The sequence below is a fragment of the Pteronotus mesoamericanus genome, unplaced genomic scaffold, assembly GCF_021234165.1.
Source record: "Pteronotus mesoamericanus isolate MK-2021 breed Mesoamerican mustached bat unplaced genomic scaffold, CSHL_Meso_final contig_502, whole genome shotgun sequence".
Lineage (NCBI taxonomy): Eukaryota > Metazoa > Chordata > Mammalia > Chiroptera > Mormoopidae > Pteronotus > Pteronotus mesoamericanus.
Genome location: NW_026555187.1, coordinates 1888597 through 1912462, shown reverse-complemented (window position 1 = coordinate 1912462; position 23866 = coordinate 1888597). Strand labels below are relative to the sequence as shown.

The 23866-nt window shown below is 57.4% G+C and overlaps 3 protein-coding genes across 4 annotated transcripts; all 3 read right to left on the bottom strand.

Annotated features, from left to right (window-relative positions):
• Positions 1-302: 302 nt before the first annotated feature.
• On the bottom strand, positions 303-3177 carry MPV17L2 (MPV17 mitochondrial inner membrane protein like 2). 2 transcript variants are annotated; one of them, XM_054578878.1, is made up of 5 exons: positions 2959-3177; positions 2153-2323; positions 1422-1498; positions 1159-1287; positions 303-965 (listed from the first exon to the last, which is right to left on the bottom strand). In XM_054578878.1, exons 1-5 carry the CDS (start codon positions 3143-3145, stop codon positions 924-926), a joined length of 606 nt encoding a protein of 201 aa, XP_054434853.1. In that variant the 5' UTR covers positions 3146-3177; the 3' UTR covers positions 303-923. The 2 variants fall into 2 exon arrangements, with proteins under 2 accessions (XP_054434853.1, XP_054434852.1); XM_054578877.1 differs by lacking the exon at positions 303-965 and having other exon boundaries at positions 1015-1287.
• Positions 3178-4179: 1002 nt separating this feature from the next.
• On the bottom strand, positions 4180-8759 carry IFI30 (IFI30 lysosomal thiol reductase). Its single transcript, XM_054578722.1, has 7 exons — positions 8604-8759; positions 7490-7672; positions 7327-7401; positions 6810-6902; positions 5873-6025; positions 5637-5690; positions 4180-5552 (listed from the first exon to the last, which is right to left on the bottom strand). Exons 1-7 carry the CDS (start codon positions 8727-8729, stop codon positions 5490-5492), a joined length of 747 nt encoding a protein of 248 aa, XP_054434697.1. The 5' UTR covers positions 8730-8759; the 3' UTR covers positions 4180-5489.
• Positions 8760-11002: 2243 nt separating this feature from the next.
• PIK3R2 (phosphoinositide-3-kinase regulatory subunit 2) lies at positions 11003-22584 on the bottom strand. Its single transcript, XM_054578875.1, has 16 exons — positions 22521-22584; positions 20284-21020; positions 17433-17525; positions 17061-17111; positions 16849-16980; positions 16554-16767; positions 16097-16182; positions 15864-15975; positions 15678-15776; positions 15364-15544; positions 15152-15277; positions 13972-14114; positions 13599-13775; positions 12784-12855; positions 12441-12611; positions 11003-12167 (listed from the first exon to the last, which is right to left on the bottom strand). The coding sequence occupies exons 2-16, from the start codon at positions 20603-20605 to the stop codon at positions 11960-11962; spliced, it is 2187 nt and encodes a 728-aa protein (XP_054434850.1). The 5' UTR covers positions 20606-21020; positions 22521-22584; the 3' UTR covers positions 11003-11959.
• Positions 22585-23866: the final 1282 nt, after the last annotated feature.

The following is a 23866-nucleotide window of genomic DNA, read 5'->3' as shown; positions in this document are numbered from 1 at the left end:
CGAAGAGGGGGCCAGGTGCACCTGAGGGCAGGGTGACCGGGGGATGGGAGGAAGCCAGGCCTGCCGGCCCCGTGGTGGGCCGGGGCCACGGTGGGGTCTCAGCAGGGACCACAGGGTGGGTGGCAGCCCTGCAACGGCCCGCCTGGCTCCTGGCCCCCACGTTCTACCTGTTTTTGGAGAGGGGGCTGCTGTGGTTACTCACCACCCTGAGAACACCTCCCCGCCCCACAGACCTGTCTGACGTCACGAGTGTCAAATGTGCCCCTAGGCGATGTCATGACAACACTACACACACCCAATAAAACAAATGGACGACGCTGTGTCTGTGAGTGCTGCCTGCCGGCGCTGGCTGCGGCCATCCATGAGATATTCTGTTACAGAGAGAATTTAATGAAGTGTCCACAGCCCACGACCAGAACGTGACCCTAGTGCTGCCTGGCCCTGCCTAAAGCTCCAGATCCCGGGGGGCCAGCTCCAGGCCAAGCCCCGCTCAGAGCAGACAGGCGATGTCCCCACCTTTCTTCCAGGGCTCAGAGCCCAACCCACGGTAGTGCTGAGGGCTGGGGCCTGGTGCTCAGGATGGGACATCCTGGCTACAGAGGCTCCCAGGGAGAAGGGATGACTGTATGTGTTCACGGTTGTGTTCCAGACGGGGAAACTAAGGCCTGGTAGTGGGCTTGGAAGGAGCAGCCCACCCAGATGCCTAGGAGTGAGGTTGGGACTGGGACTCGGCCCAGGACCTGGGCCTGCCATGGGCCCGGTCCCCGTGCTGCCCGGGTGTGCGGTCAGCTGGGAGTCAGTCCGCACAGCGCCACTCACGCTGGTGGCGCCAGGGGGCCTGGGATCTGTCCGCACAGGAGAGTCTGGTCACATTCCTCATTCGTCCCTTCAGGCTTCTCACCAAGCCCTCCGCCTGTCTGGGGTCAGCTTCGCCGAAAAGATGCCGCAGGGACCTGGCCGAGGTCCTATTAGACAGTTGAGAGGGGCTTGGTCTTCACCACGCTGGTGATCAGCTCCCCGTCCGCCTGCCCACCCAGGGATGTGGTGTGCCAAGGGCGCAGGAGGCTCTCCCTTGAGAGGAGCGGTACTGCCATTTGGGGCTCACATGTGTGGCCCCTGAGGAGTCTCCTGGGTGCCTGGTCTGCCTAATGCGCTCACCCGGTACTTCAGGTAGGAGAGGTACGTGTCCCAGCCCAGTGTCAGGCCATTGATATAGGTGACACGGAATTGAGGTGGCACAAAGAGGAAGTTCACCAGCTGTGCAGCAGGCCACACACACCAGTCAGTCTGTGGGGAAGGAAAGAGTACAGTGGTGGGGGGGTAGCCAGGAAGCTGTTGGGGGTGGGGTGGGATAGAAGTAAGGGGAAGGAGAACGAACAGGGCGGGGGGGGGCGGGGGGGGGCCTGGGAGGACATGCCCACCTTGTAGAATTCCCAGAACTTGTCCCGCAGCTCCTGGCAGCTCTCTTCCAGGGACTGGCCCTCTAGGCTGCCAAGACCTGGGAAGGAAATGAGAGGGTCAGAGGCTGGGGAATCCCCGTGATGGGGCCAGTGGGGCAGGACCACTGAGGGACAGTGTTCCAGGCAGAGGGACCTGACATTTAAAAGCATTTTTAAGTCATTGTTTAAAAACTGTTATTCTATTACAGTTGTCCCAATTTTTGCCCCTTTGCCCTCCTCCACCCATCCTATCCTGAGCTGTTTTACTACCTGTCTTTCAACAGATGAGGAAGCTAAGCCTGGAGGGTGGGGAACAGGTGAGAACTTTCTTCCCAGGGGCAAGGGCTGGGGTGACTGCCCTATCGAACCCCAGTCTCAGCTCCTCTTCCTTTGGCTGTTTCTCTGCCTGTGGGCTCCAAATCTCAGCTGAGTTCCTCTCCTGTGGCAACCCCTCCCAAGCCCCACCCCACCCCCAGCGGTCCCATTAGACACTGTCCTCATCTCTCCTACACTTAGCACCATGGTTTGTGATTCTACCATTCACACCTGTCCTCACTAGGTCTGTCCTGTCACCACTGTACCCTAGCTTCCAGTCCAGGACCACCCACACAGCAGGTGCATCAGAAATGTGCCTGGCATCCTTAACACAAGGCTGGCTCTGCTCCTCCTGACCTATGAGGGTTTGCAAAGTTCAGGCTCATGGGGCTCCTTACCCAAGAAGTACCAGACACCCAGCAGGGGAGAAGCCACCAGCTGGTCGATGAGGACCTTCCTGAGGATGTTTGGAAGCCCACGGAGGCCAGACGCAGGGAACAGGCGGTCCAGCCACAGATACCAGTAGTGTAGGAAGGGGCCCATGCTGCAGCCCACGGCAAACATGCTCGCTGAGGGCAATCAAGAGTCAGGGTGGCCATATCAGCCCACTCCCTCCCTGGGTAAGCCCAATGCCCTCTCGGGGCCCACCCAGATAGTCTTCCATTACCAGTCCCACTGCCCGGCACAATTCCAGGGGCTACATTTGCATCTTCTCACCTCATCCCTTTACCACCCTCTAGGAGGGGATTCCACCATAGCCCCTATTTCCAGAGGAGGAAACCGAAGCACAGAGGGTAGGGAACTTCGGGGCCAGGGCGCAATCCCAGGCTGTCGGGGTCCCGATGCCGCGCGCCCTTGACTATCCCGAGTGCAGCTTCCCAGGCTTAGTGCTCAATCCCTCAGTACAAGAGGGAGAGAAGCGGAAGAGGGGGTGGGCGGAAACGAGACCCCAAGGGTGGGAAAGGACAGAAATCCCAGTTATGGAAGGGGACGGCGACCCGCGGTGGGAAGGAACGGAGAACCCCGAGTGGGAGGGGATACCCGGGCAGGGGCTGTCAGGTTATAGAGTGCACGTAGGGATCAAGCAGGGCTCAGGCCACGGATTAGGGGTTACAGTCCGCGGGTCTGGTCCAGGGGTTTCCATATCTGAGGTGGGAGTCAAAGCTTCCCCGGGGTCAAGGGTGGGCAGCGCCGGCCTCCTCACCTGAGCGCCGTGGGTCGAATTTCTGGCCGGGCCGGGCGCGGATCTCCCAGGACTGGCGTGCGCCGTCCCCAGCCGCCATGAGAACGCCGCAACCCAGAGTGTTGGTAACGAGCAGCGCGCGGCCTTGGAACATAGGCTGCCCCGCTGCCCATAGGCCGCGCAGCCAGCGCCAGCCACCTGATGCCATCGCCCGTGGGGACCAGGAAAGAGAGCGCCGGACCATCTGCCGGTGCCAACCAATCACGCGTCCCGGCCGCGTCTGGGCCGCCCGAGCGCTGGCGAAGAGCTGACAGCTCTATGCTCCACTTTGCCCGCCCCGAGAGATATTAGCCAATAAAAGACCGGCATCCCATCCATTGGCCAATCAATGAACGAAGTCAAGCATAGCCGTATGGACCAATCACAAGCAAGCATCGACCCTATCACGCGAGCCAGTTGCTAAAGTCTCACTCTCGTTTCCTCCTCCCTTTCAGCACCCGCCTATGGGTAGCAGTCGCTGCGCTCTTTCTTACTAGTTTAGTACTGCACTGGCCAATCTCAGTCCACCGTTACACCTGTCGTCCCGCCTCTCGCGTTAAAACGGCCAATCTTAGACAGTTACCATGCGCTCTACCCTAGTAGCGGTCCAGATTCCCAGATTCTCGCAGCATTCCTGAGAGGGAATCAGACCTTTGGCTGTGTCAGCTAGAGGGGCGGAAGTACTGTATAATCGCACAAAGACTCAAGGTATTGAGGACGCAGCCCAGTGGGAAGTCAGGTCCAGAAATGGACCTTGATCTTGACTTAGCTGAGCATTTGACCTTAGATCCAGAATAATAAATAAAAGTGTTAGGCACTGTTCCGAGCACATCACGTGCATTAACTCATTTCGCAGCAACCCTGCTGCTGCACAAATAATTATATACCCATATTACTTCCTTTGTTCCAGTAAGGGAAAATGAGACTTTCAGTGGAAACCTATGCATTTCCTACAGGAATGGCGTGTCACAAACGCAAACTGCAGCCCCTGGGCCAGATCCTGTCAGTGCCTCTTTTTGTGAGGTCCACGAACTAAGAATATTTCTTGCATTTTTGCATCGTTCAGGAAATTCAAAATAATATTCTGGGTAATGTGAAAATTATATGAAATTCAAACTTATGTGTCCTTAACATACAGCTTTATTGGAACACAGGCATACCCATTTGTTTCTGTGTTGTTTCCTCTCACTACAATGAGTTGCAACAAAGACTACGGCCTGTAAAAAACTAAACAATTTATTCTATGGCATTTTACAAAAGAAAAAAGAAAAGAAAAACAAGAGCCCTATGTTAATAGGTCACTCTTCAGGATTATATGGGAACTTTTTATAAACTTGGTAGTTATAATTGGTAATGCAAAAAATAATTTTTTGTCTATTGACATGCAAATGAATTCTGTCAGGTGGAGAAACAGTCTCCCCTAGTTATTTTTACCTTACTTTGCACATTTTAGTATTCCCGATTTGTCTGTTCTTTGGATCTCCTTTAAAATGGTGTTAACACCCGACTAGTTCTCCTCATTAATAAGGAGTTAACAATAATTTTTTAACATGTGCTCATTTTTACGTCTGTATAAGAGCCATTGTACCTTTTTTGCGGGAAAATTATCCTTCAGCACTTTCTATTGCTCTCAGGTACCTCAGCCCAGTATTCTAGACTTTAGATTTTACTGCATCTTGGTGAAAATCCTCCAACATGGTTAAAAAAACTTTATCAACAACCACATTCAAGAAAACAAGTTTCACTTTTGAGAGCTGATGTTATAAAATCCTCTTAGGAACACTTGTTCATACCTGGATAGGAGAGTCTGTCTTACAGGACAATCCTGGCCCACCAAAATCCTTGTAATGTTTTGGAGATGCCAAGAAGCAGATACGGCAGGTAAAACCTGGTAGACTTTCTCACCTTTAGTTAGCCAATGATAGAGGCCCTTCAAAGTCCAACCTGAGATTTTTTAATGGAAGCTCCCAGCAAAGCAAACTGAACGCCTGCTGCACCTGTGTAAATTTCAGGGCCAATCTAATTAGACCCGCCAAAGAAGTTCTTTCTTTGAGAACAAAAGGGACAACACAAATATTATTTGACCATAAAAAAAAAAAAAAAAGAAGGAAATCCTGCTATTTGTGACAACGTGGAGGAACCTGGAAGACATTATGCTGAGTGAAATAAGTCAGTCAGAAAAGGACAAATATTGTGTGGTTTTACTTATTTGTGGAATCTAAAAAAGTGAAACTCAAAAAACAGAAAAATAGCAATTGTCACAGGCAGAGGCGGTGGGGGAAATGGAGGGATGTTGTCACAGCATCTAGAAAGGTTTATTAAACTTGTTTTAATGTAGCACCATTCTCAGTAGGGCAAGATTCTTGACCTTTGGGCAAAATGTTGAGTCTGAACTTCATGGAATGTGTAAGTAATCTAGATCATGAGCCATAGCTGCTGAGTCGGGGATCAAAAAATGGGAGCAGGTGGGAGCTCATTCTTCCTCCATCAGTTCCCTCTAAGGACAACAGCCATCACTTGAGGCAGACGTCCCTGGGGGAGCTGGCCGTGAATGAGCAGATATCTGGCTTCTGACCCTGGAGGAGACAGTCGTGAGTTGGGGGCCCAAAAGGAGACCCTAACCCGACTTGCCAAATCCCTCTGCTGCCTCTCTGACTTACCTGGTACAACTGGCACACAAGGGGTAGGAGCTGGCTCTTATCGCCCAAAGGTTTCTGCACAAAGCAAGACAGTAGGTCACAAGTGCCACCTGCCCTTATCAACCCATGCCAAGCCCTGAAGGGGCTGAAAGTGGGCCTAAGTCTGGCCCCTGCTCCCACCTCCCAGACTGGTAGGCGCATCCATCACCTTGATCCCTGCCTGGGGGGCCGACCTGAGGGCAAGAAGCGTGTCTTACCCCATTGACGACGACCCAAGGCACATATTCGTGGGGTGGCTGCAAAGCATCTGTAAGTTGGGCATTCATGTGCAAGAGCTGTGTGCCCCGGTCTCCCATTGCGCACTCCATGATGGTGTCTGGGGTCACATTTGGGGCATAGATCTGCAGGCACTGAGGAGAGAGGAGGGCCAGTGAGCCTCAGCTTTCTCCCTGTTATCTCCCCAACAATTTCCCTACTGGCCCCCCAAGTCAAGTTCCTGTTTCCTCAGTGGCAACAGGGGAGAGTGGGCCTCTGGGCAAGCAATGTAGCAATGCTTGCAAACAGCAGCTGCTTCATGCATACCTGAGTGGAGGCTCCCAAGGACGGGGCTCAGACTGCTGCCAATCCCCTATGACCAGACCCGCAGCTCCTGACCCCTACATTTTCCTCGGACCTTCCATCTGTGCTGTTCCCTCCACTGGGAGCACTCATCCTCCAGCTTCCTCAACATCTCCTGAGGGCTCCCTCCTCCTCTGTACTCTGCCAGCCCCACTATGGTTCTGCAGGGCTGCGGTGTCTTAGGGTGAGGCTTCCTGGGTGGTGTGAATGTTTGATGAATGAATAAATGATCAGGGAAGATGAGTCATTCCTTTGGGAGTTATTTTTCATACTCCTCCAGGGAGGTGGGCAGGCCTGTCCTGTCATTGCCATGCCCCAGGGGATGATCACCACCCGCGTCCCCACGCATTCCTGTTCATCAGAGCCCAGCTCAGAGGCTCCTTGAGAAAACACTCTCCGATCTCCCCATCACCCCAGAAGATCTTCCTTTCCTTGATCCAGAGATGGAGGCTTAGAGAGGGAACAGTATTTCCCTGGGGCTATTCAGAGAGTCGTGGTTGGGACCAGGACTTGAACCTATGTCTGAGTACAGGGAGGGTCAGGGTCCCCCAACACAGGCCAAGTAGTGTCACTCACTGGCTTTAGGTTGTTCTCCATTTCGTCCGTTTCCTCTAAGCAGACAATGGTTAGCATGGCCGCGTCACTCTCCAGCTGGTCCAACAGGCAGGCCTGAGGGTGGGAGGTGGGCAGGTCAAAGGTATGAGGGGGGGCACAGAGCACCCTCTCTGGTAATAATCATGGGTATCCACTAATGAAGTGATGAATGGAGGAACAGGGGCCCTGGCTGGTGTGGCTCAGTGGATTGAGCTCCGGACTGTGAACCAAAGGGTTGCTAGTTTGAGTCCCAGTGTAGGGCACATGCCTGAGTTTCAGGCCAGTGCTCCAGTAGGGGGCACTAGTGATGTTTCTTTCCCTCTCTTTTTCCCTCCCTTCCCCTCTCTAAAATAAATAAATAAAAAGTTAAAAAAAGAGGCATATAGTCAGGGGAGAGAGCTCGTTCCAATCCCCTCTGAGTCTGGATTTCATCTGCATTACCACCCTCAGCCTCCTGGGCCTCTGTGCCCCGCATGTGGGACTCGGGGGTGCTGCTCACCTCCACCTTGTTCAGCTTGCACTCCTCCTCCCCGTGCTGGCACGTGAACTCCCACCTGCCGCTGATATTCTGCTCCTGCAAGGCAGTGGGGTGAATGCCGGCTGGCCGGCCAGGTGCCACCCAACCCTGGCCACGTGCCTCAGTTTCCCCAGCGCCCACGTACCCTGGCGTTCCCATAGGGCACCAGTGTGACATTGAGGATCTCCAGAACCATCAGCCACGTGGGGAACAGCTCTCGGATCAGGAAGTACCGGCAGCCAGGGCACAGTGCCTCGTAGTACAGGCTCACGTTGACAGGTGGTGCACCAGACTTCTCAAGGGGCACCTGTGGGCACAGGGCACCAACCTGTGCGGGAGGAAGGGATGTGAAGCGAGTGGAGCCCTGCTTAGTTCTCTTGCAGAAAGGGAGATGCAAACAGCGAGTGCTCCCTCCTGAACGCACTCCTGACTCTAAGGCTTTACTGTATCCTTGCATCTGTTAGGCTGCGAAATGGACACAACAGACTTGCACACAGCAGGCGCTTGCACGGCTCTTACTTTCTGCCCGGTGAAGTGAAACCTCTGGCACAGGGGAGCGTTTGCAGTAACGATGCAAGGCAAACACACTTCAGGTCCCTGACCTCAATCCTGCCTTCCTGGAGGTGCATGCCACAGGAGACTAATGGATGATCACATGTTGCCACTTCATGCCCAGAGCCTTGGTCCTACACCTGCTCTGATGCCTCTTCCTCCCAAGGGACCCACGCGAACCCCTCCCAAGTCCACTGCGGAGGTGGTATCTAATAAGTACTGACTTCCGGCTTTAGCTAAAGGGCGGCAGGGGCCCAGGTTTGTGAGCAAGTCGCTCAGCCTCCGGGGCATGTGTTTGCTGAGCACCAAAAACACTCAGAGCTCTTCCCTGGCCATAGTGCATCCAGTAGGTAGCACCTCATGGGTGCGGGTGCCATAGGCAGGCCTCCCTGGGCTTCCCCTGTCTTCCAAGGGAAGACCCCGATTCCCACCCGAGACGTACACAGTAGGTGCTCATGCACCCTTGAGCAGGGCAGGCGGGGATGGGGTGGGGACAGCAGAGCGTCCTCAGCCTGAGGTGGGAAAGCGAAAGGACTCCAAGAGCGTGGCCACAGTGCCAGGGATTAAATAGGGGGGTTTCCACACTGACGGGGCATGTTCCCCCCAGACTCCAGGCTGCCACGGCCAGGTCTGGGGGAGGAAACGAGCCGCCCTCCCAGCCTGGGCGCCGGTCCCCGCCGGCCCACCCCCAGCTTCGCCGGTCCTACCTTGCAGGGGGCCGCCCCTTCGGGGAGTGTGTCCAGCGGGGACGCGTGCGCCGCCGCGGGGACTTGGAGCAGCAGCAGCAGCACCGGCAGCACCGGCAGGAACGGCAGGAGTGGCGACCCGGCCATCACGGCGTGGGCACAGGCGCGGGCACAGGCGCGGGCACAGGCGCGGCGGCGGGAGAAGCACCCCAGGGAAGGGGCGGCCTTTAACCCGGGCGGTGGCCCTGCCCCTAAGCCGGACCCGCCTCCTGGGGCCCACGCCTCCCGGGCCGGCCTGCCGCGTCTCGACGTCTGCACTTCTCTCTGTGGGTGTCCCTTTCCATCCTCGCCCCGCCCCCGTCAGCGACCCTCCCCTGCCAGGTGCTGGGCCAGCAATCGAGGTCATCTGGCCTCTCTTTGCCACTTCCGACATCGCCACTCCCTCCCCGCGATCAGCCCAGACCAGGCATGTGAAGCTGGGGTCGGAGCTCCTAGAGCGGATTTGGGGTGGGGGCTTCAGAGACAGAGACACAGAGAGACAGAAAGAGACAGTAGGGTCTTCTCACGCCACAGACCTGTCTGGGGCAGCCAAGGGGGTCCAGCCCCTGCCCTTAGCAGGGGGACCCTGCGCGCTGATGAAGCAGGGGCAGGTGCTGGCTGCGCAGCCCTCTTTCCTACCTAACCTGGCCGGGGGGCCCCAGCACTCCCAACCCACCAGCCCTGCCTCTCTCCCCACTTCCTGTCCGGCTCCCCAGCCCACTTGCTGAGTCCCGTGGGGTTGACTCAGACTTGGCCACAGCTGGGCCAGAAAGCAGAAGCCAGAGCGGGAGGGACGCTCACTTCTCTTGGCCACCCATCCCTGGTTCCTGGGTGGGGAGGGGAGGGCCCGAGCTCCTTCTTCCCACTGTCAGAGGGTGGGGGTGGGGGGTGCCCGGCCCCCCATCAAGCTCCCTGGAGAGAGATGAGCAGGGGCTGGAGCAGTAATTACCGGAAGCCTCAACTGTGTCCACGGGGTGGGGGCGGGGGGGTGGTGGCCATGTGGGACCCAAACCCACAGAATCAGCTGGACGGTTAGCACCAGGATGGTGCTGGGCACCTCAAGTGGTGAAGCCTGTTTCCTGGTCTATAAAATGGAGAAGAGGGAGGTTCAGGGAATAAAGCCATCAAGGAGGCTCAGGGGCAGGGGGAGAGTTAACCCAGACCGGGGGTGTGAATGAGGCCACTGGGCTGTAACCCTGGTACGGGGTGACACAGGAAGCTGGAGGTCCTGGGGGAGTGACCAAGAGAGGCACAATTTGCAGGGCCTCAAGGTCAGTTGTGACAAAGAATGAGATCTCACAGGAGGAAATGCCCACACCTGGCCTGGAATACAGCCAAGTCCTCGCTTTCCCTGAAGTCCCCAAGGCTGGATGATCCCCCCATACCATCCCTGTGGACGCTTATCAAAACCCATTTCCCTCCTGAAGCCTCTGCAAAACGAAGCAACACAGCTTTGGGAACCAGCTGGACCTGTCCCCGTGCTGGGCAGGATGGAAGGAGTAATGGTAAATATGATCGCCGCAGTTCCGGATGGACTCTTACACGTGACCCCACCCATCTGATGATGGGGCCCTCACAGGTATCCCGTTGGGGGGTCCAGGTAGCAACTCGTGACTCCACTTGGTAAGAGGAAACAGGATCAGAGAGGGGAGGCAACTTTCCCAAGGAAACCCAGCAGGCGGAGGAGTGCACGCACTGGCTAGAGGGCCCCGGGCCGTTATCTGCCCCACCTTCCACTCCAGGCTCCCTCCGCTGGCTGGGGGCAGGGGACTGAGGTGCCCTTTATCCTATGAGCACCCATGCAGTGGGTGAGGACCACAGGGGAGACGGTGTCTGGGCTGCAGTTATAGGGTAGGTGCCTCCTGATTGGGCGCAGAGTAGGGACAGTGCCTGGGAAGGCTTGGGGGCTCTGGGGTCAGGCACTTCCTGTCCCTTGGAGAGCTCAGCGGGAAACCGGGTACCTGAGCTGACCTAGGTGCGTTGGATGCTGTATGGGGAGGGGAGGGCAGAAGCCTCCCAGACCTGGGAGTGGGGAGGGACAAGGGACAGGGGCCTTGGGGATGGGGGATGTTAAATGGGAGTCCAAGTTAAAGACACTAAGGATCCAGCTCAGTGTCCCTGGGGCCTCAATGCCAGCAGCAGGCATTGCCCCTGGCGTGGGGCAAAGGTCTGGGTTTGAACCTCTCTGCTGTGTGATCTTGGTCAGGTCTCTCAACTTCTATGTCCATAAGCAGCTAGATTGCGGGGGGAGGCAGAGTTTTGTCAGTCCTCGTTGGCAGCCTGAGTTAAACTCGAGCTCATCTCTGTGTGACCCTGTGAATCTCAGGGCCCCCAGCACACAATGGCCACGGAGAAGCCCCGCCAACAACAGGAGCATCCACTGAGTTCAGTGTTTTATATCCACATCAGTATCAACGTACCATACAAAACCTGTCTGCCAGCCTAGCTGGGCAGGCAGGAGGGGGTCCACGGCAGCATAGAAAACCGGGGCTCTCGTCCCAAAGTAGGAGAGAAAGTGGGCTTTACAGTCAAGGAAACATAAAATCAGAACCCAACATGATCAAGGAGAAGTCTTGAAACTGCACCGAGCAGAGGTGCTACGGGCAGCGGTGCGTCTCGGCACCCCAGCGGCACCTGCAGCGGCCTCAGTTCCTGTGAGGCCCGGGCTCGGGTAGGGCCAGCTCGCGAGGTTATTTTTAATAATTTTGTTTTGTGGGGTTAACTGGTAGCAGGTTTCACTTCAAGGTTTAGAGGGGAAGTTGGGTCTGTGGGGCGGGACCTGCCCGGCCCCAAATGTCACAGCCGAGGTTCTTGGAAGTGGCCCAGCAAAGTTCTTCCCTGCCCTGACCCCAGGTCTATGGCTTAAAAGTCAGGGAACCCAGGCTGGGGCTGAGCACCCCAGGGGCCTTTGTAAACATGGCAGGTACAGGTAGGGGGGCTTGGGGGACCCCAGGGACCTGCGGGGGCAGCCAGAGCCATAGGGAGGGCAGTGCCCGTGGGGACAGGGGGTATGGGGTGGAGGAAGTGAATTCCCCTAACACAGAGACTTAGAGGTACCTAGACAAAGAGAAACAGAGAGAACAGGGAGATGGGGATAGAAAGAGACAAAGTGACAGGGAGAGACAGAGAGAAAATAAGAGACAGAGACAGGCGAACAAAGAAGAGAGGTGATGGAGAGAGACAGAGCTGTAAGGAGATGGAGAGAAAAAGAGATTGAGACAGGGGAAGATTCACAAAGAAGACAGAGAGACAGACAGAATCTGAAAAAGACAGAGACAGACAGACAGACGGAGCCCCGGGCCACAGCTGCCGGGCCCAGGCAGCTCAGCTCTGCCCCGTCAGCGGGCTGGGGGCGGGGGCCCAGGGCCCGGCGCTCGCACGGGGTGGGCCAGCGTGACGGTGAGCGCGTCGTTGTGCTGCACTAGGGAGGTGTGCTGGTAATGCAGCACCAGCTCCTTCAGGGATCCATACAGGTTGTAGGGCTCCGCAAAGCCCAAGCCGGTGGCCGTGCGGTAGATGACACAGTGCTTGGTGTCGCCGTCCACCCTGTGGTGTGGGCAAACGGGTGGTCAAACGGGAGGCACCCCACGGGCTCGCCCAGCCACTTCCCCAATTCCCAGACCCTGTCCTGGCCCAGAAGCCACTATCTCTGGCCTGCGCACTGTCCCAGCTTCCTCCCCGATCCCCGGTAACCCTCTTCCCGTGTCAGCCATGGGGGTCTTCTTCCCAGCTGTCTTCCCAAGGCTTAGCACACAGCAGATGCTCAATAAACGCTCTCGAAAGGAACATGTGACTCCGCCTCCCCCAACAGGCACTCACACCACAGAGCAGGCATAGCAGCCCCGCTGGCTGCTCTCACGGATGAGGAAGGTTCCATCCCGCTTGCCACTCAGCATTTCCTCAGCCTGCGTGCGGTTGATCTTGCCCACGTACCACGTGCGCTCCTCGTGGTGGGGGAGGTCATCCTCATCCTCCATCAGGGAATACTGGCTGTGGAGGGGGCAGGGAGGGACCCCAGTTACTTACCCACCAGGCTCTGAGGCACCCTTGCTGCCTGGACAATGCTCCATTCCTGGTGCACTCCTACCCATTCTGCAAAACCCAACGAAAATGGCCCATCTTCTGGGAAGTCCTCCCCAGCCCCTTTCACGTGGTCACTCACTCCTCAGTCTCGTTTTTGATTCCCAACCACTCGTTGATTTTCTTCTGTCGGGCGCCCTTCTGGGTGAGCCACCTGGGAGGAAGAAGGGAGGCAGTTCAGGCAGCAGAGGCAGGGCCAGCCCACAGGGGTCCAGTCCAGCCTGGCTAGAGGTGAGGGTTGACCAATGAGCGTGGGTCTGGGTGCAATAGTGCCAGCTGCCACAGGGGCCAGCCTTGACTTGGCCAAGGGCAGCTTGAAGGAGGGAGAGCCTGGCTGGCGCTGCCAGGAAACGCCCTATTTATTGTTTCTGTTAACACTTATGGGGCCTCCAGAACGCTCCATGCCGCAGGGTCTTATTGCCCCCAGAGGCTTAGTCTTTGGGGCTGCACACAGTGCTGTGGGCCTTTGCACGGGGCAGTTATCTGTGTATTTTACTTTTCCTAGCTGGAAAGGGGGAGATTTTTTAAAAACATTTATTGATTTTAGAGAGGAAACGGGGGGCGGGGTAGGGAGAGACAGAGAAACAGAGAGAGAGACACAGATTTGTTGTCCCACTTATTTATGCATTCATTGGTTAGTTCTTGTATGTGCCCTGACTGGGGATCAAACCTGCAACCATGGCATTTCAGGACGATGCTCTAACCAGCTAAGCTACCCGTCCAGAGCTGGAAAGGGAAGACTTTACAAAGCACTTGGAGAGGATAAAATATGCGCATGGTTGCTCAGCACAGCACCTGGCATACAGCAGGTGCACACAAGCATCTCAAGTCCAGGTGGGGAAAGAGCCCTTGCCAAGATCCTCACAGTGGGGCCATAGGCAAGTGCAGGGCACTCACACGAGGTACTGGTCTCGGATCTTGCGCAGCTGCATGAGGTCTGGCTTCAGGCTGTTCATGCGCTTATCAATCTCCCGGTTGTCCAAGGCCTGTGTCCGTAGCTCCTGTTCCAGCTTTGTGCGGCTCTCATGGATCTCAGCAATGCGAGACTTCAGCCGCTCTGAGTTCAGCAGGATCCTGGGGGAGGAGTTGGATAGGTCCCAGGCTCAAGCCTTTGCACATGCTGTTTCCAATTCCTCCTCCGGTGAACTCCTATTCAGCCTTCAAAGCCCACTTCAACTGACCCTCCCTTCCCTTGAACCCCAGCTGCCCCTTCTTTTCCCTTTCTTTTACCATTTGCACTGGACTTATAGGGCAAAGGAGCTGGACTCACCTCTGCATCTCTTTCTCGTTGCCCTCGCGTCGGAAGCGCTCCAGATATTCCTTGCTGCATTTCTCTTGAGTCTGACCCTGCTCTTCGAAGATCTTGATGGTTTCATTGAAGGCCTCTATTGCAGTGCGCTTCATTTGCAGTTCCTGGAGGATGGAGTGAATCTTAGCATCTCCTAGGAGTCCTCGCAAGTTCTTCATGAGGGTGATGGCAGATATCAACTCCGATATAGAGATTTTGCCCAAGCTGTTCCATCTATCGGGCATGTCATCCCTCTGGCTCCTACTGCACCAAACAAACTCCTATTCAACCTTCAACCCCCCCACTTGCCAAACCCATTCCTCCTTTATAACTTCCTTTGGGCACCTTACAAACACCTGGGCTTGTTAGCATTGCTGAGAATTCATGATAAATCTAGTTGCTACAGTCTGCAGGGCTCCTTCTCAGAGTAGATGCTATACCAAGCGCTTGCTGTGCACCATCTCGCAGAACCTGCCAACAGCCTAGAAAGTCAGGACTATTAATAGGAAAACTAAGGCTCAGGGGGCCTAAGTCATGTCCAAGGTCACAATGTGCCTAACAGACTCCAGGCAGGCATCTTGTCCACTTGGAGCCTCGACTGACCCAACAGTAAAAAGAGGGCAAGGAAGAAATTCCTCAGGGACCACAGGGGAGGCTAAGCCGTTGCCAGCCTGAGACAGACATTCGATCAGAGCAAGCTGCATCTCAGCTTGCTGAAGGAGTTTATCAACACAGCCCCAGCGTGAAGAAACTACCCCTTCCCCTTTTAGAAGATGCTCTTTAACGTGACCTCCTAACCGTCTTGCCCCATATCAGATTATTGTCATCGCTGTGAATAACCTTGAGGTTGCAGGGGCTGGAGAAGAAATTAAGACACACAGTTCCAGTTTATAGATGGGAAACTGAGGTCCTGAGAGATGCACAGGCTTAATTGAGAACTTCCCAGGTCCTAGCCCAGCTGCTCCTGAGAGGCTGGTTGGTATTGTCTCATTTGTTCTTTTTCTTTCTTTCTTTTTTTAGCCATGTACATTTATTTCTATGCCTTTAGGGCAGTCCCCAATGCTAAGTGACTGCTCTGTGACCTGCAAATAGCCGTCTGTCCACATGGCCTCACCACTGGCCTTCACACCTCGGTCTCCTCACGTGCACAGGCCCGTGGTACCTGGGAGGTGCGTGTGTACTCCTCGTAGAGCTGGTCGTACTCGCGGCTCTTGTCCTGGTACTGCTGGTGGTACACTTTGAGCTGGGCGCCCACTGCTTCCACGCTGTCTTCTTTGACGATCTGATCCTGAGGGTACCCGGTGTAATCAGCGAAATCACCTGGGAAACTGAGGCCCGGGGCCACCCTCTCTAGCTCCCGCCCAGGTCCCGGACCTGCTGGTACTTGGACACGGGGTACAGGAGCCGTGTGTCTAGTTTGGCGTTGTACTGGGCCAGCGACTCGTGGCGGTAATGGGTGATGAGGTCCACAACGGAGCAGAAGGTAAGTGGCTCTGAGAAGCCATAGTGCCCGTCACGGTGGAAGACCTTAATTAGCTTGTTGTTCCCGCCTTTCCTAGGGGTGGATAAGAGGGGGTGTCAGTGCCCACTGGGACCCCCAGCCTGACTCCCAGGTTTCCGGCCCCGACACTGCACATGTCCTCCTCCCGCCGCTCACCCCGGCCTTCCCAAGAGAAACAGGCCCCCACCTGAGGGTCAGTGTATACTCTCCCTGAATCTTGCTGGAGGCATCTCGGACAAGGAAGGTACCGTCAGGTGTGTCCCGGAGTTTCTCATTCACCTCCTCCCTGTGGGGACATCCAGGATTGGGGTCACCCTCTGGAGACTCTGTCCTTCAGGCCCTTCCCACCACCAGCACTACCCTATAACCCTACCTGGAGATGTCACCCCAGTACCACTCAGCGTCCTGCAGGGAGGGTGGTGGGGCTCCTCCATTGGCCAGCCCCGCAGGGGCCGGCTTTACCTTAGGTGGTTTAGGCGGCAAAGCTGGCGGACAGGAAAACAAACACAATGAGCACCAGCTCTATACTGCGGTCCACTCCTGCAGCGGGGCCTGGAGTCAGCACTCACGGCCCTCCCACAGTGCAAATGGCGCAAAGGGGGTCACCTGGGGGTGCGACCTCCTGCTCCTCCAGGTGCTCCTGAAGCAACTTCTCCACCAGCAGTGCTGGGAAGTCGGGGCCGGGCTCGGTCCTGGGGGAGGGGGAGTTCAGTGAGCGCTGGGCAGGGGGTCCTGAACGTGCTTGCACACCTTGGGGGGTACAAATGAAAGCTGGGAAGCAGGGCAGGTGATACAGGCAGGTGTGGGAAGCTAACTGCTGCTCACGTGTGTGCAGCCAGTGCTCAATACAGAGTTCAGCACCTACAGTAGGGGGAGCAGAAGGGAAGGTACAGGCACCACACACGTGCCTTTTCTCTGGTCAAGGTCCCAAGCCCTCTGGGGCGGGATCTTCCTGAAGCTCAGGTTCGGCCCTTATTAGCCTTCCTCCCACTCCCATCACAACAGCTGTGGCCTGCAAACCCGCCCGGCACCACGCCCCGCCCCGCAGGCTCCGGCTGCTCACCCGACGGGTGCGACCCCTGGCGGAGGCAGCGAAGGAGGCGGTGCACGCAGCAGCAGCGGCCCAAAGGCGACACCCAGGGCTCGCACAGCGGGACCTGGGGCAGGGGCGCGCCGGGCCACCCGGCCCAGGTGCTGGAGCAGGAAGCGCAGGGTGAGCGCGCGGTGCAGTGGCAGCGTCGGGGGCTCCAGCACTGGTCCCACGGGCCCCGCGGCCTCTGCGGGCAGATCGCCGAGCCGGGTGAGCCTGGCTCACCTGCCCGGGCTCCTCCCCGCCAAGGGTTCTCCACCAGGCTCACCTCGCAGGGCACGGCAGGCCTCGGCAGCGGCCTCCAGCGTCACGAGGGGTGCAGGCAGAGCCAGCAGGAAACCCTTGATGCCGTCAGCCAGGGCTGCCGAGTCCCACTGCTCTACGTCACTCAGGGACCAATCTGCGGGGGCAGGGGTGCCGTGTTGGTGGGGCTGTTGGGGTCCACTCCCCGCCCCCGGCCCTGTTGAAGCTCCCCCTCACCTGTGCACGGGGCTGGCAGCTCAGGCCTGTAGAGGGATTCGCTGTCTAGCCCTGGGGGGTGGGGGAGAGGAGGGGAGAGGGGCCGGACAGCTGTCAAATGCTGCCCGGACCCCACATGGGGGCTGGGGTGGCTATTCAACCTCCCAGAGATAAGAGCAGGGGGAGGGAGGGAGATGGCTGCAGAGCACACAGCACATGCAGCGGCAGGTCTGGTGTCCACAGTCCCATTTGCCCCTGGGAATCAGTCCTTCCCCAATTCAACACGGAGGCCCAGAGCATCAAGGCTCAGCCTTCTCATGCAGAGTGGATGAGTTGCCCATCACCAGAGGTAAGCAAGGACAGTCCAGGAGTTGCAGCCAGGCTGAGGCTCACCTGTCCGCTCAATGGCCTCCACAAGCTTCACCAGGAGCGGCGGAGCCACATCAGGTGGGGAGAACTGCTCAGGCAGGTCAGGGAGAGTGAGGCCTGGCAGGAAGGGACAGTGTGTTGGCGGGGTCCCTGGAAGGACCCTAGCCCCTTTCTTGGCCTGCTCTTTCTCAGCTGGGGTAGCTGCAGGCAGGGCCCAGCTCAGGCAAGAGCCTGGCATCTGGACCACCACCCTGGGGAAGTCAGAGGCCTGTGGTTGGGGGTGATGGGAGAGCCAAGCTAGGGGGAAACAATTTTCTGGGTCAAGATATCAGTCGCACAACCTCAGAGACCACATGTAGGTTGATTAGCGTCCTCCCAAAATGATGCACACATCCTAACCCCCAGTACCTGTTAACTGTAACCTTGTTTGGAAACAGAGTTTTTGCAGATTTTGAGATGAGATCATCTTGGGTTTAGGGCCCTAAATGCGATGACTGGGGTCTATAAGAAAAGAAGCCATGTGACAACAGAGGCAGACACTGGGGCAATGCAGCCCCAGGCCAAGGGTGCCTGGAGCCACCAAAGCCTGGAAAAGGTAGAAAAGATCCTCCCCTAGACACTCCGGAAGGCACATGGCCCTACTGACACTTGATCTTGGACTTGATCTTGGTCCTCCAGACTGTGAGAAAAATACATGCCCGCGGTTTGAAGCCACCTGGTTTGTAGGAGTTCGTTACAGCAGCCCCAGGAAACTCAAACAGCAGGTTTCAGCCCCTGCCACTGCTCGCTGTGCAACCTCGGGCACCGTGCCCGCCTTCTGTGCGCCTCAGTTTCCTCAGTTGAGGAATTGGCGTCACCTCTTCCTTCTTAGTGGGAACAACACAGTAATTGAGAAAGAATAAAAAGAAAATATCCATGTCTAGGTCAGAACACCTCACTCTGAAGACATTCCTCTACTATCTCAGTCATTTTGCCTTGAAAAAGGTATCTCCCCCATGTTAAAATGCTGAAACCACTCCCAGCGGGTGCCGGAGACCCCGCGGCCCAGCCCCTTCAGGCTCTGTGCCTTTGTGTTCAGCAGCTCTGTCTGTATCGACACCATTTGATGCAGTCCTGGCCCTCGGCGGGACGCCCTGGCAAACAACAGGGGCAAGCTGGGGCCTGCGGGGCCTCGCTGAGTGATGGGCCAGGTGGCGCCTCAAGCTGGAGAAAGGCCCAGCTACCGAAAAGGCCAAAAAGAAAAAAAAGAAAAAAAAAAGTAAGAGAACAAGGGGAGAGGAGGTGGGAGAAGCCCCAGCTGGTGGGGCTGCCACGGTTCTGAAACTTGACTCTGAAACTCATCTGTGACCAGTTTGTGAAATAGGAAGGGAGGTTCCGTAGAGCAGGCATCGCCCCATGTTATGGACGAGGACCTGTGGCTCAGAGAGGGAACAACCTCACCGTGGGTGCACAGCCCGGGTGACCCTGGGGTGCTGCACTCAGCACCTTGCATGGGGTGGGACGGAAAAACACAGGGAGCCGTGGCATGCTCCCCGTTGGTCCCGGGATCCTGGGGAGGCAGGGCCCAAAGGCATGAAGGGACCAATCCTCCCTGTTTCCAGAAGAGGAAACTGAGGTCTGGAGAGGCCTTCCTCCCCACCCCCGGTGTCACCCAGGCCTGGAAGATTTGGAGGGCGGAGCTGCTGCCCCGAGTGGGGATGTGTGTGTGGAGGCTGGACCTGGGCCAGGCAGAGGAGGGAGGCGGCTGTTACCAGGGGGAGAGGCAGATTCTGGCTGGGAGCCCGGATGGGGCCGCCTCCTGCCTCTCCAGACCGAGGCAGGATGCAGGCCCAGGCCCTGGAGACGCCAGATGCTGCAAATCCCAAGCTAGCTCCACACCGCCTCGGCGCCCCACTCCACCCCATGGCGTGGGACAGTGTTCCTCTGGAACAAAACCAGACCGGTCATCGGCTGGGGCGAGGGCGACACCTGGGACCTTCACCTTCCCTGGGGGGTCCTGAAAGAGTAGTCACACCCACTTGAACCTCAGTGTCCCCATCTGTACATGGGCCTCACTGTGAGGTCAGAGCAGACCTCGCCGGGCACTCAGCACTTACCAACCTCTTCCCCACCACCTGAGCCTTGATTTCCCTGGCTAGAACCCGCCCCCTGTGCAGCATGCAGCAATTTCGGCGTATGCTCGGGGTCCTTGGGTCTCCGCTCCCAGCACAGCCCTTGGAGGCAGGGATGGCCAAGGGTCTTTGGAGAGGGTGGGGTCCTCACACTGCACCCCACGCTGCATGGCCTTGATGGTCCCATCCTTTCTGGGCTTCATGGCTCCCTTCATTTTGGAAACAGGGTAAAATCAGGGTAACAAGGGGGTGCCTGGAAGGACTCTGGCTGCAGACCACAGAATGAAGCTAAATTGAGCCTCTGAATTCTACTGTCTCTCGACTCTTCAAAATTAATCCCATGATGTCCCCAAAGTGTGGCCCCTGTTGGCTCCCCCTCCTCATCCCATCCTGCCCTGATGGCTCCTCCCTGAACCCCTCACATTCCCGCCTCACGGCCTCTGCCCTGCTAGCCCGCTGCCTGGAGCCCTTCAGCCCAGCTCCTTTCTCATAGCCTTTATCGTCAGCTAATCACATTCTTGTCCCTCCTTGAACCAGGCCCATGAGGGCAGGGCCAGGCCTGTGTCCACCCCTGTGTCCTCAATACTGTGAACTATGCCCAGCCCTTGACAGCACTATAGTTGACACTTGTCAACTGACTAAACGTCCTTATTCCTCCTCCCCTGGAAGAGGCTCCCCCGCTCACTGCAACTAAGAGGAAACCAAGGGTCTGAGTTTCCTTCCCTTCCCTCACGCCCCTGACAGAGCCCCTACCGTTGGCTCACCTGGCTCAGGGGGCCCCTCCCGGGGCCTGGCAGGCAGTGGGCGGGGGCCGCGCGGGCGAGGGCCCGGCCGGGCCAGGGCCACAGGCCCCAGGAACTCCACGTAGGTACCCGGGAAGTCACCGCGCTGCCGAGTGCGCTCATTGAGGCCAGGCATCCAGCCCACGTTCTGCGGGCAGCGCTCGCTGCCCTCGGCTACACCCAGTACCTGCAGGGCCGCCCTGCTCACCACCAGCACGTCGCCCGGCAGCAGCTCCAGGTCCTCTGGCCGCTCCCGGCGGAATGGGTACAGTGCCCGGTATTGGAAGCCCTCCGCGCCAGCCATGGTGTACAGAGGAGGTCTGGATTGTCAGGTGGCTGCTAGGGACCCCATCAGCCGAGTGGGAGCCAGGAGGGTCCCCTGGGTCGGCTTGAGGTGCTCAGACCTCTGTTTCCACCAAGACCTTACAGGTGACACAGAGGATGCTCACGCGTTGCTTCCTGTCATTATTCCACAACCCTTACAAGGGTCACTCGTTGCTCCGTCCATCCTTCGTCAACTGGTGCAAGGAGGTCCGCAGCGTGGTCTCTGGTCACTCAGTTGCTACAACCCCCCTCAATCCAAAGGGCTGGGCTACAGCAGGCCACTTACTCCCTCATGTAGGGGGCCATCGGTGCCCGAAGCCGGTGGCTCTTTGGGCTGTGCCAGATGAGGGGGCCAAGGGCACAGGCTGTCACCATGCTCGGCAGAGGGTGCTGACCTAGGAGGAGATGGGCAAGGCAGGGGCAAGGCAGCATAAGTCAGGTTGAACTTCTCCCACTCCCAACTCTCAGAGGCAGGCCCAAACCCCAGGTTGCAGTCCCCTACTCACTGGGTCGCCTTGGGCTTTTCCTGTCTCTCTCTGGGTCTCACTTTCCCCGATGTAAAGTGGGTACAATAGTAAGTACCCTAAGGCCCTTCCTTAGGGTACCTGCCCCAGGCATACTGCATGCTGGGTAAACAAGCTCTGTTAGAGATGAGGAAACTGAGGCTCAGGGCAGGGAGGTCTTTGTCTGGCCGGGAAGCCACCACTCAAAACCCCAGATCTGCCTAACCTGAAGGCCCAGGATGGATGAGGAGAGGTAGCAGCCACCATGGCCAGATAGACACGGAGTGGGTAGGGCAACAGGAAACACTCAGGGTGTTGCGGGAGCCCTCAGAAGGGGTTGGGTCACCTGAGCACAGAAGGAGGCAGCTGGGGCACAAAGGGGTAGGAAAGGGGGTCCCAGCACAGTACCCCCTACACGGAGGCAAAGAGATCCCTGATCTCTGCAAGGGAGGAGTGAAGAGGCGTCCTGACTGACTCAGCGCTGGGCCCACAGTAGGTACTCAGAACATGACGGGGGTCGGTGGGAGGCTGAGGGGACCTTAGCACCAGGGTGATGGGTGGATGGCAGGAGGGCATTGCAGCTGCCAAGGGGGAGGCTTTTGTTTGCAGGGTGATGACCACCGCCCAGGAGCCACGCATCTCAGGGAGAGAGAGCTCACACACACACACATTCCCAGTCTCATCTTTGCAGGTTCAGTGCTTCGGAGAGGTTGGCGTGGGGGTGATTTTCTAGAAGGCAGGTCCTCACGAAAGACAGGAAGGGGCACTGGCCACATGCAAAGGCTTGAAGTACAAGTTAGCCCAGGGTGGCTCTAGGAAAGCCACCGACCACGCACGGCCTCTGCCAGGCAGAGGCTGGAGCTTCCCCCAAACCCCACTACCACCAGCACCACGAAAAGCCCCAGGAGGTGTCCGAGGGGCAGCAGAGGCTCCACATTCCGGGTGCCCCAACTTATCTGCTCCCTGGTCCCTGCATCCTCATTCTACAGGTGGGAAACTGAGGTCCAGAGAGGGAACGTCCAGGAAACCGCCTGGATTCGTTTGCCTGCACTCGTTTGCACACGTCTCGTGTGCGTGCCAGGGACCCAGCGCTCCCCGAATCTAATAGGCAGGGTGGCGGAGCCAGGCCTGGCGGGGATTCCGAGGCTGGAAGCAGGGCCTGCGCGCTCACGCGTGTTCAGACGCGCCCTCAGGCTTTCGTGGACCCCGCAGCCCACCCCAGGGACCGGAAGTGGAGCCGACCCCCGACCCTCGTACCCCACTATGCTCACACAATGCCTGGAGCCCCTCATTTCTGCTCGACTCCCCCACTCCCAGCAGTGCCTCCCTCCATTTCGGGCCGCGGATCCAGCCCCTTATCTTTGCCTGGAGGGTCCCCCGGTCTGTCCCCACCTTGCGCGGTGGCTGCACGGCTGCCAGGTAGAGCCCGCGGCCTCCAGGTTTCTGTAGTCCCCCGGGTCCTACGGGCCCACACTCTGCCTGGGAGCCCCGCATTTGCATGCACCCCCAGCCCCGCCTGCCACGCCATCCGGCCCAGACTTACTGGTCGTGGCCGCTAAAGCCGACGCCACGGCGGCCGTAACACCGAGCGGAGCCCGACCCGTGGCTCCACCAAGGCCGCCGTCAGCGACTCCGCGGGATCCCCGCCTCCGCCGCTGCCGAGGTTCCGAAGAGCTGGGCCCACCCCCGGCGGAAATAGCCGAGCATATTCGGGTCGGGCGGGTGAAGGAATGACGAGGTGGAGCCTGGGGACGTCCGAATGTTTCCGGAAAGAGCCGAACAAACTCGCGCGGGACTGGAAAGTAGAGGGTGCCCCGCAGATAGACAATCATTTCCGGAAACAGCCGAGCGCAATCGGATCAGATGATTGATTCCCAGGTTAGCCACGGCTGGACTTGGCTAATTTTAGATAAGACTCAGAGTCTGGAATAGCCGAGCGCAATCGGGTCTGACGAATGATTCGGAGGCTAGGTTCGGCTGTGCTCAACTGGGCTCGGAGGAGTTTAGAGATGCCGGAGGGATCCTGGAAGTGGCCGAGCGTGCTTCTGCAGGACTGGGAATAGAAGCTGAGTCCCGAGACTGGAATTTCTGGAGAGTCGAGCCTGCTCGGTCCCAAATGAGGCCCTAGGAAAGACGGGCCACCAGCTTCCAGAAATAGCTAAAGAATGGACGGCTGCAGAAGGCGGGCGATGCGACCCAGAGTTCAGGAAACAGGAGGCCGCGGAGTGGGAAAAAGGCTACCACAGAAAGCTATGGACACCAGAAGGTAGCTTAGTTGTTTAGAGCCTACTTCCTGATACACGAAGGCTGGGGGTTCGATCCCGTGTCAGGACACATAAAAGTATCAACCAATGAATGCATAAATAAGTGTAACAACAAATCAGAGAAAGCGAGCAAGCCGTGGACCAAAAAGCAGGGGTCGAAGGCGTTTCCATGGCAGCCCAGAGCGTCCGGAAGCAGCTGAATGAACTCCCGCCTATCCTATGCCGGAACACGCCCAACAGGGGACCAAATACAGACGGCTATTAGCCAAAGACGCTCGATAACAGGGGCGTGGCCAAAGGGTTCTGATTGAGAACTCCCTAAGTAACCAAACATACTGGGACTGAGCTGGGTTCGGGTGGAGACCAGCGTAATTTTAGGGCACAGCCCATGCAAGGATAAAAAGGACACAAAAGTGGTTTATTTATGAACAGAGTTCAGAGCCCCAGGCAGGTGTCTGAATGAAACGGAATTAG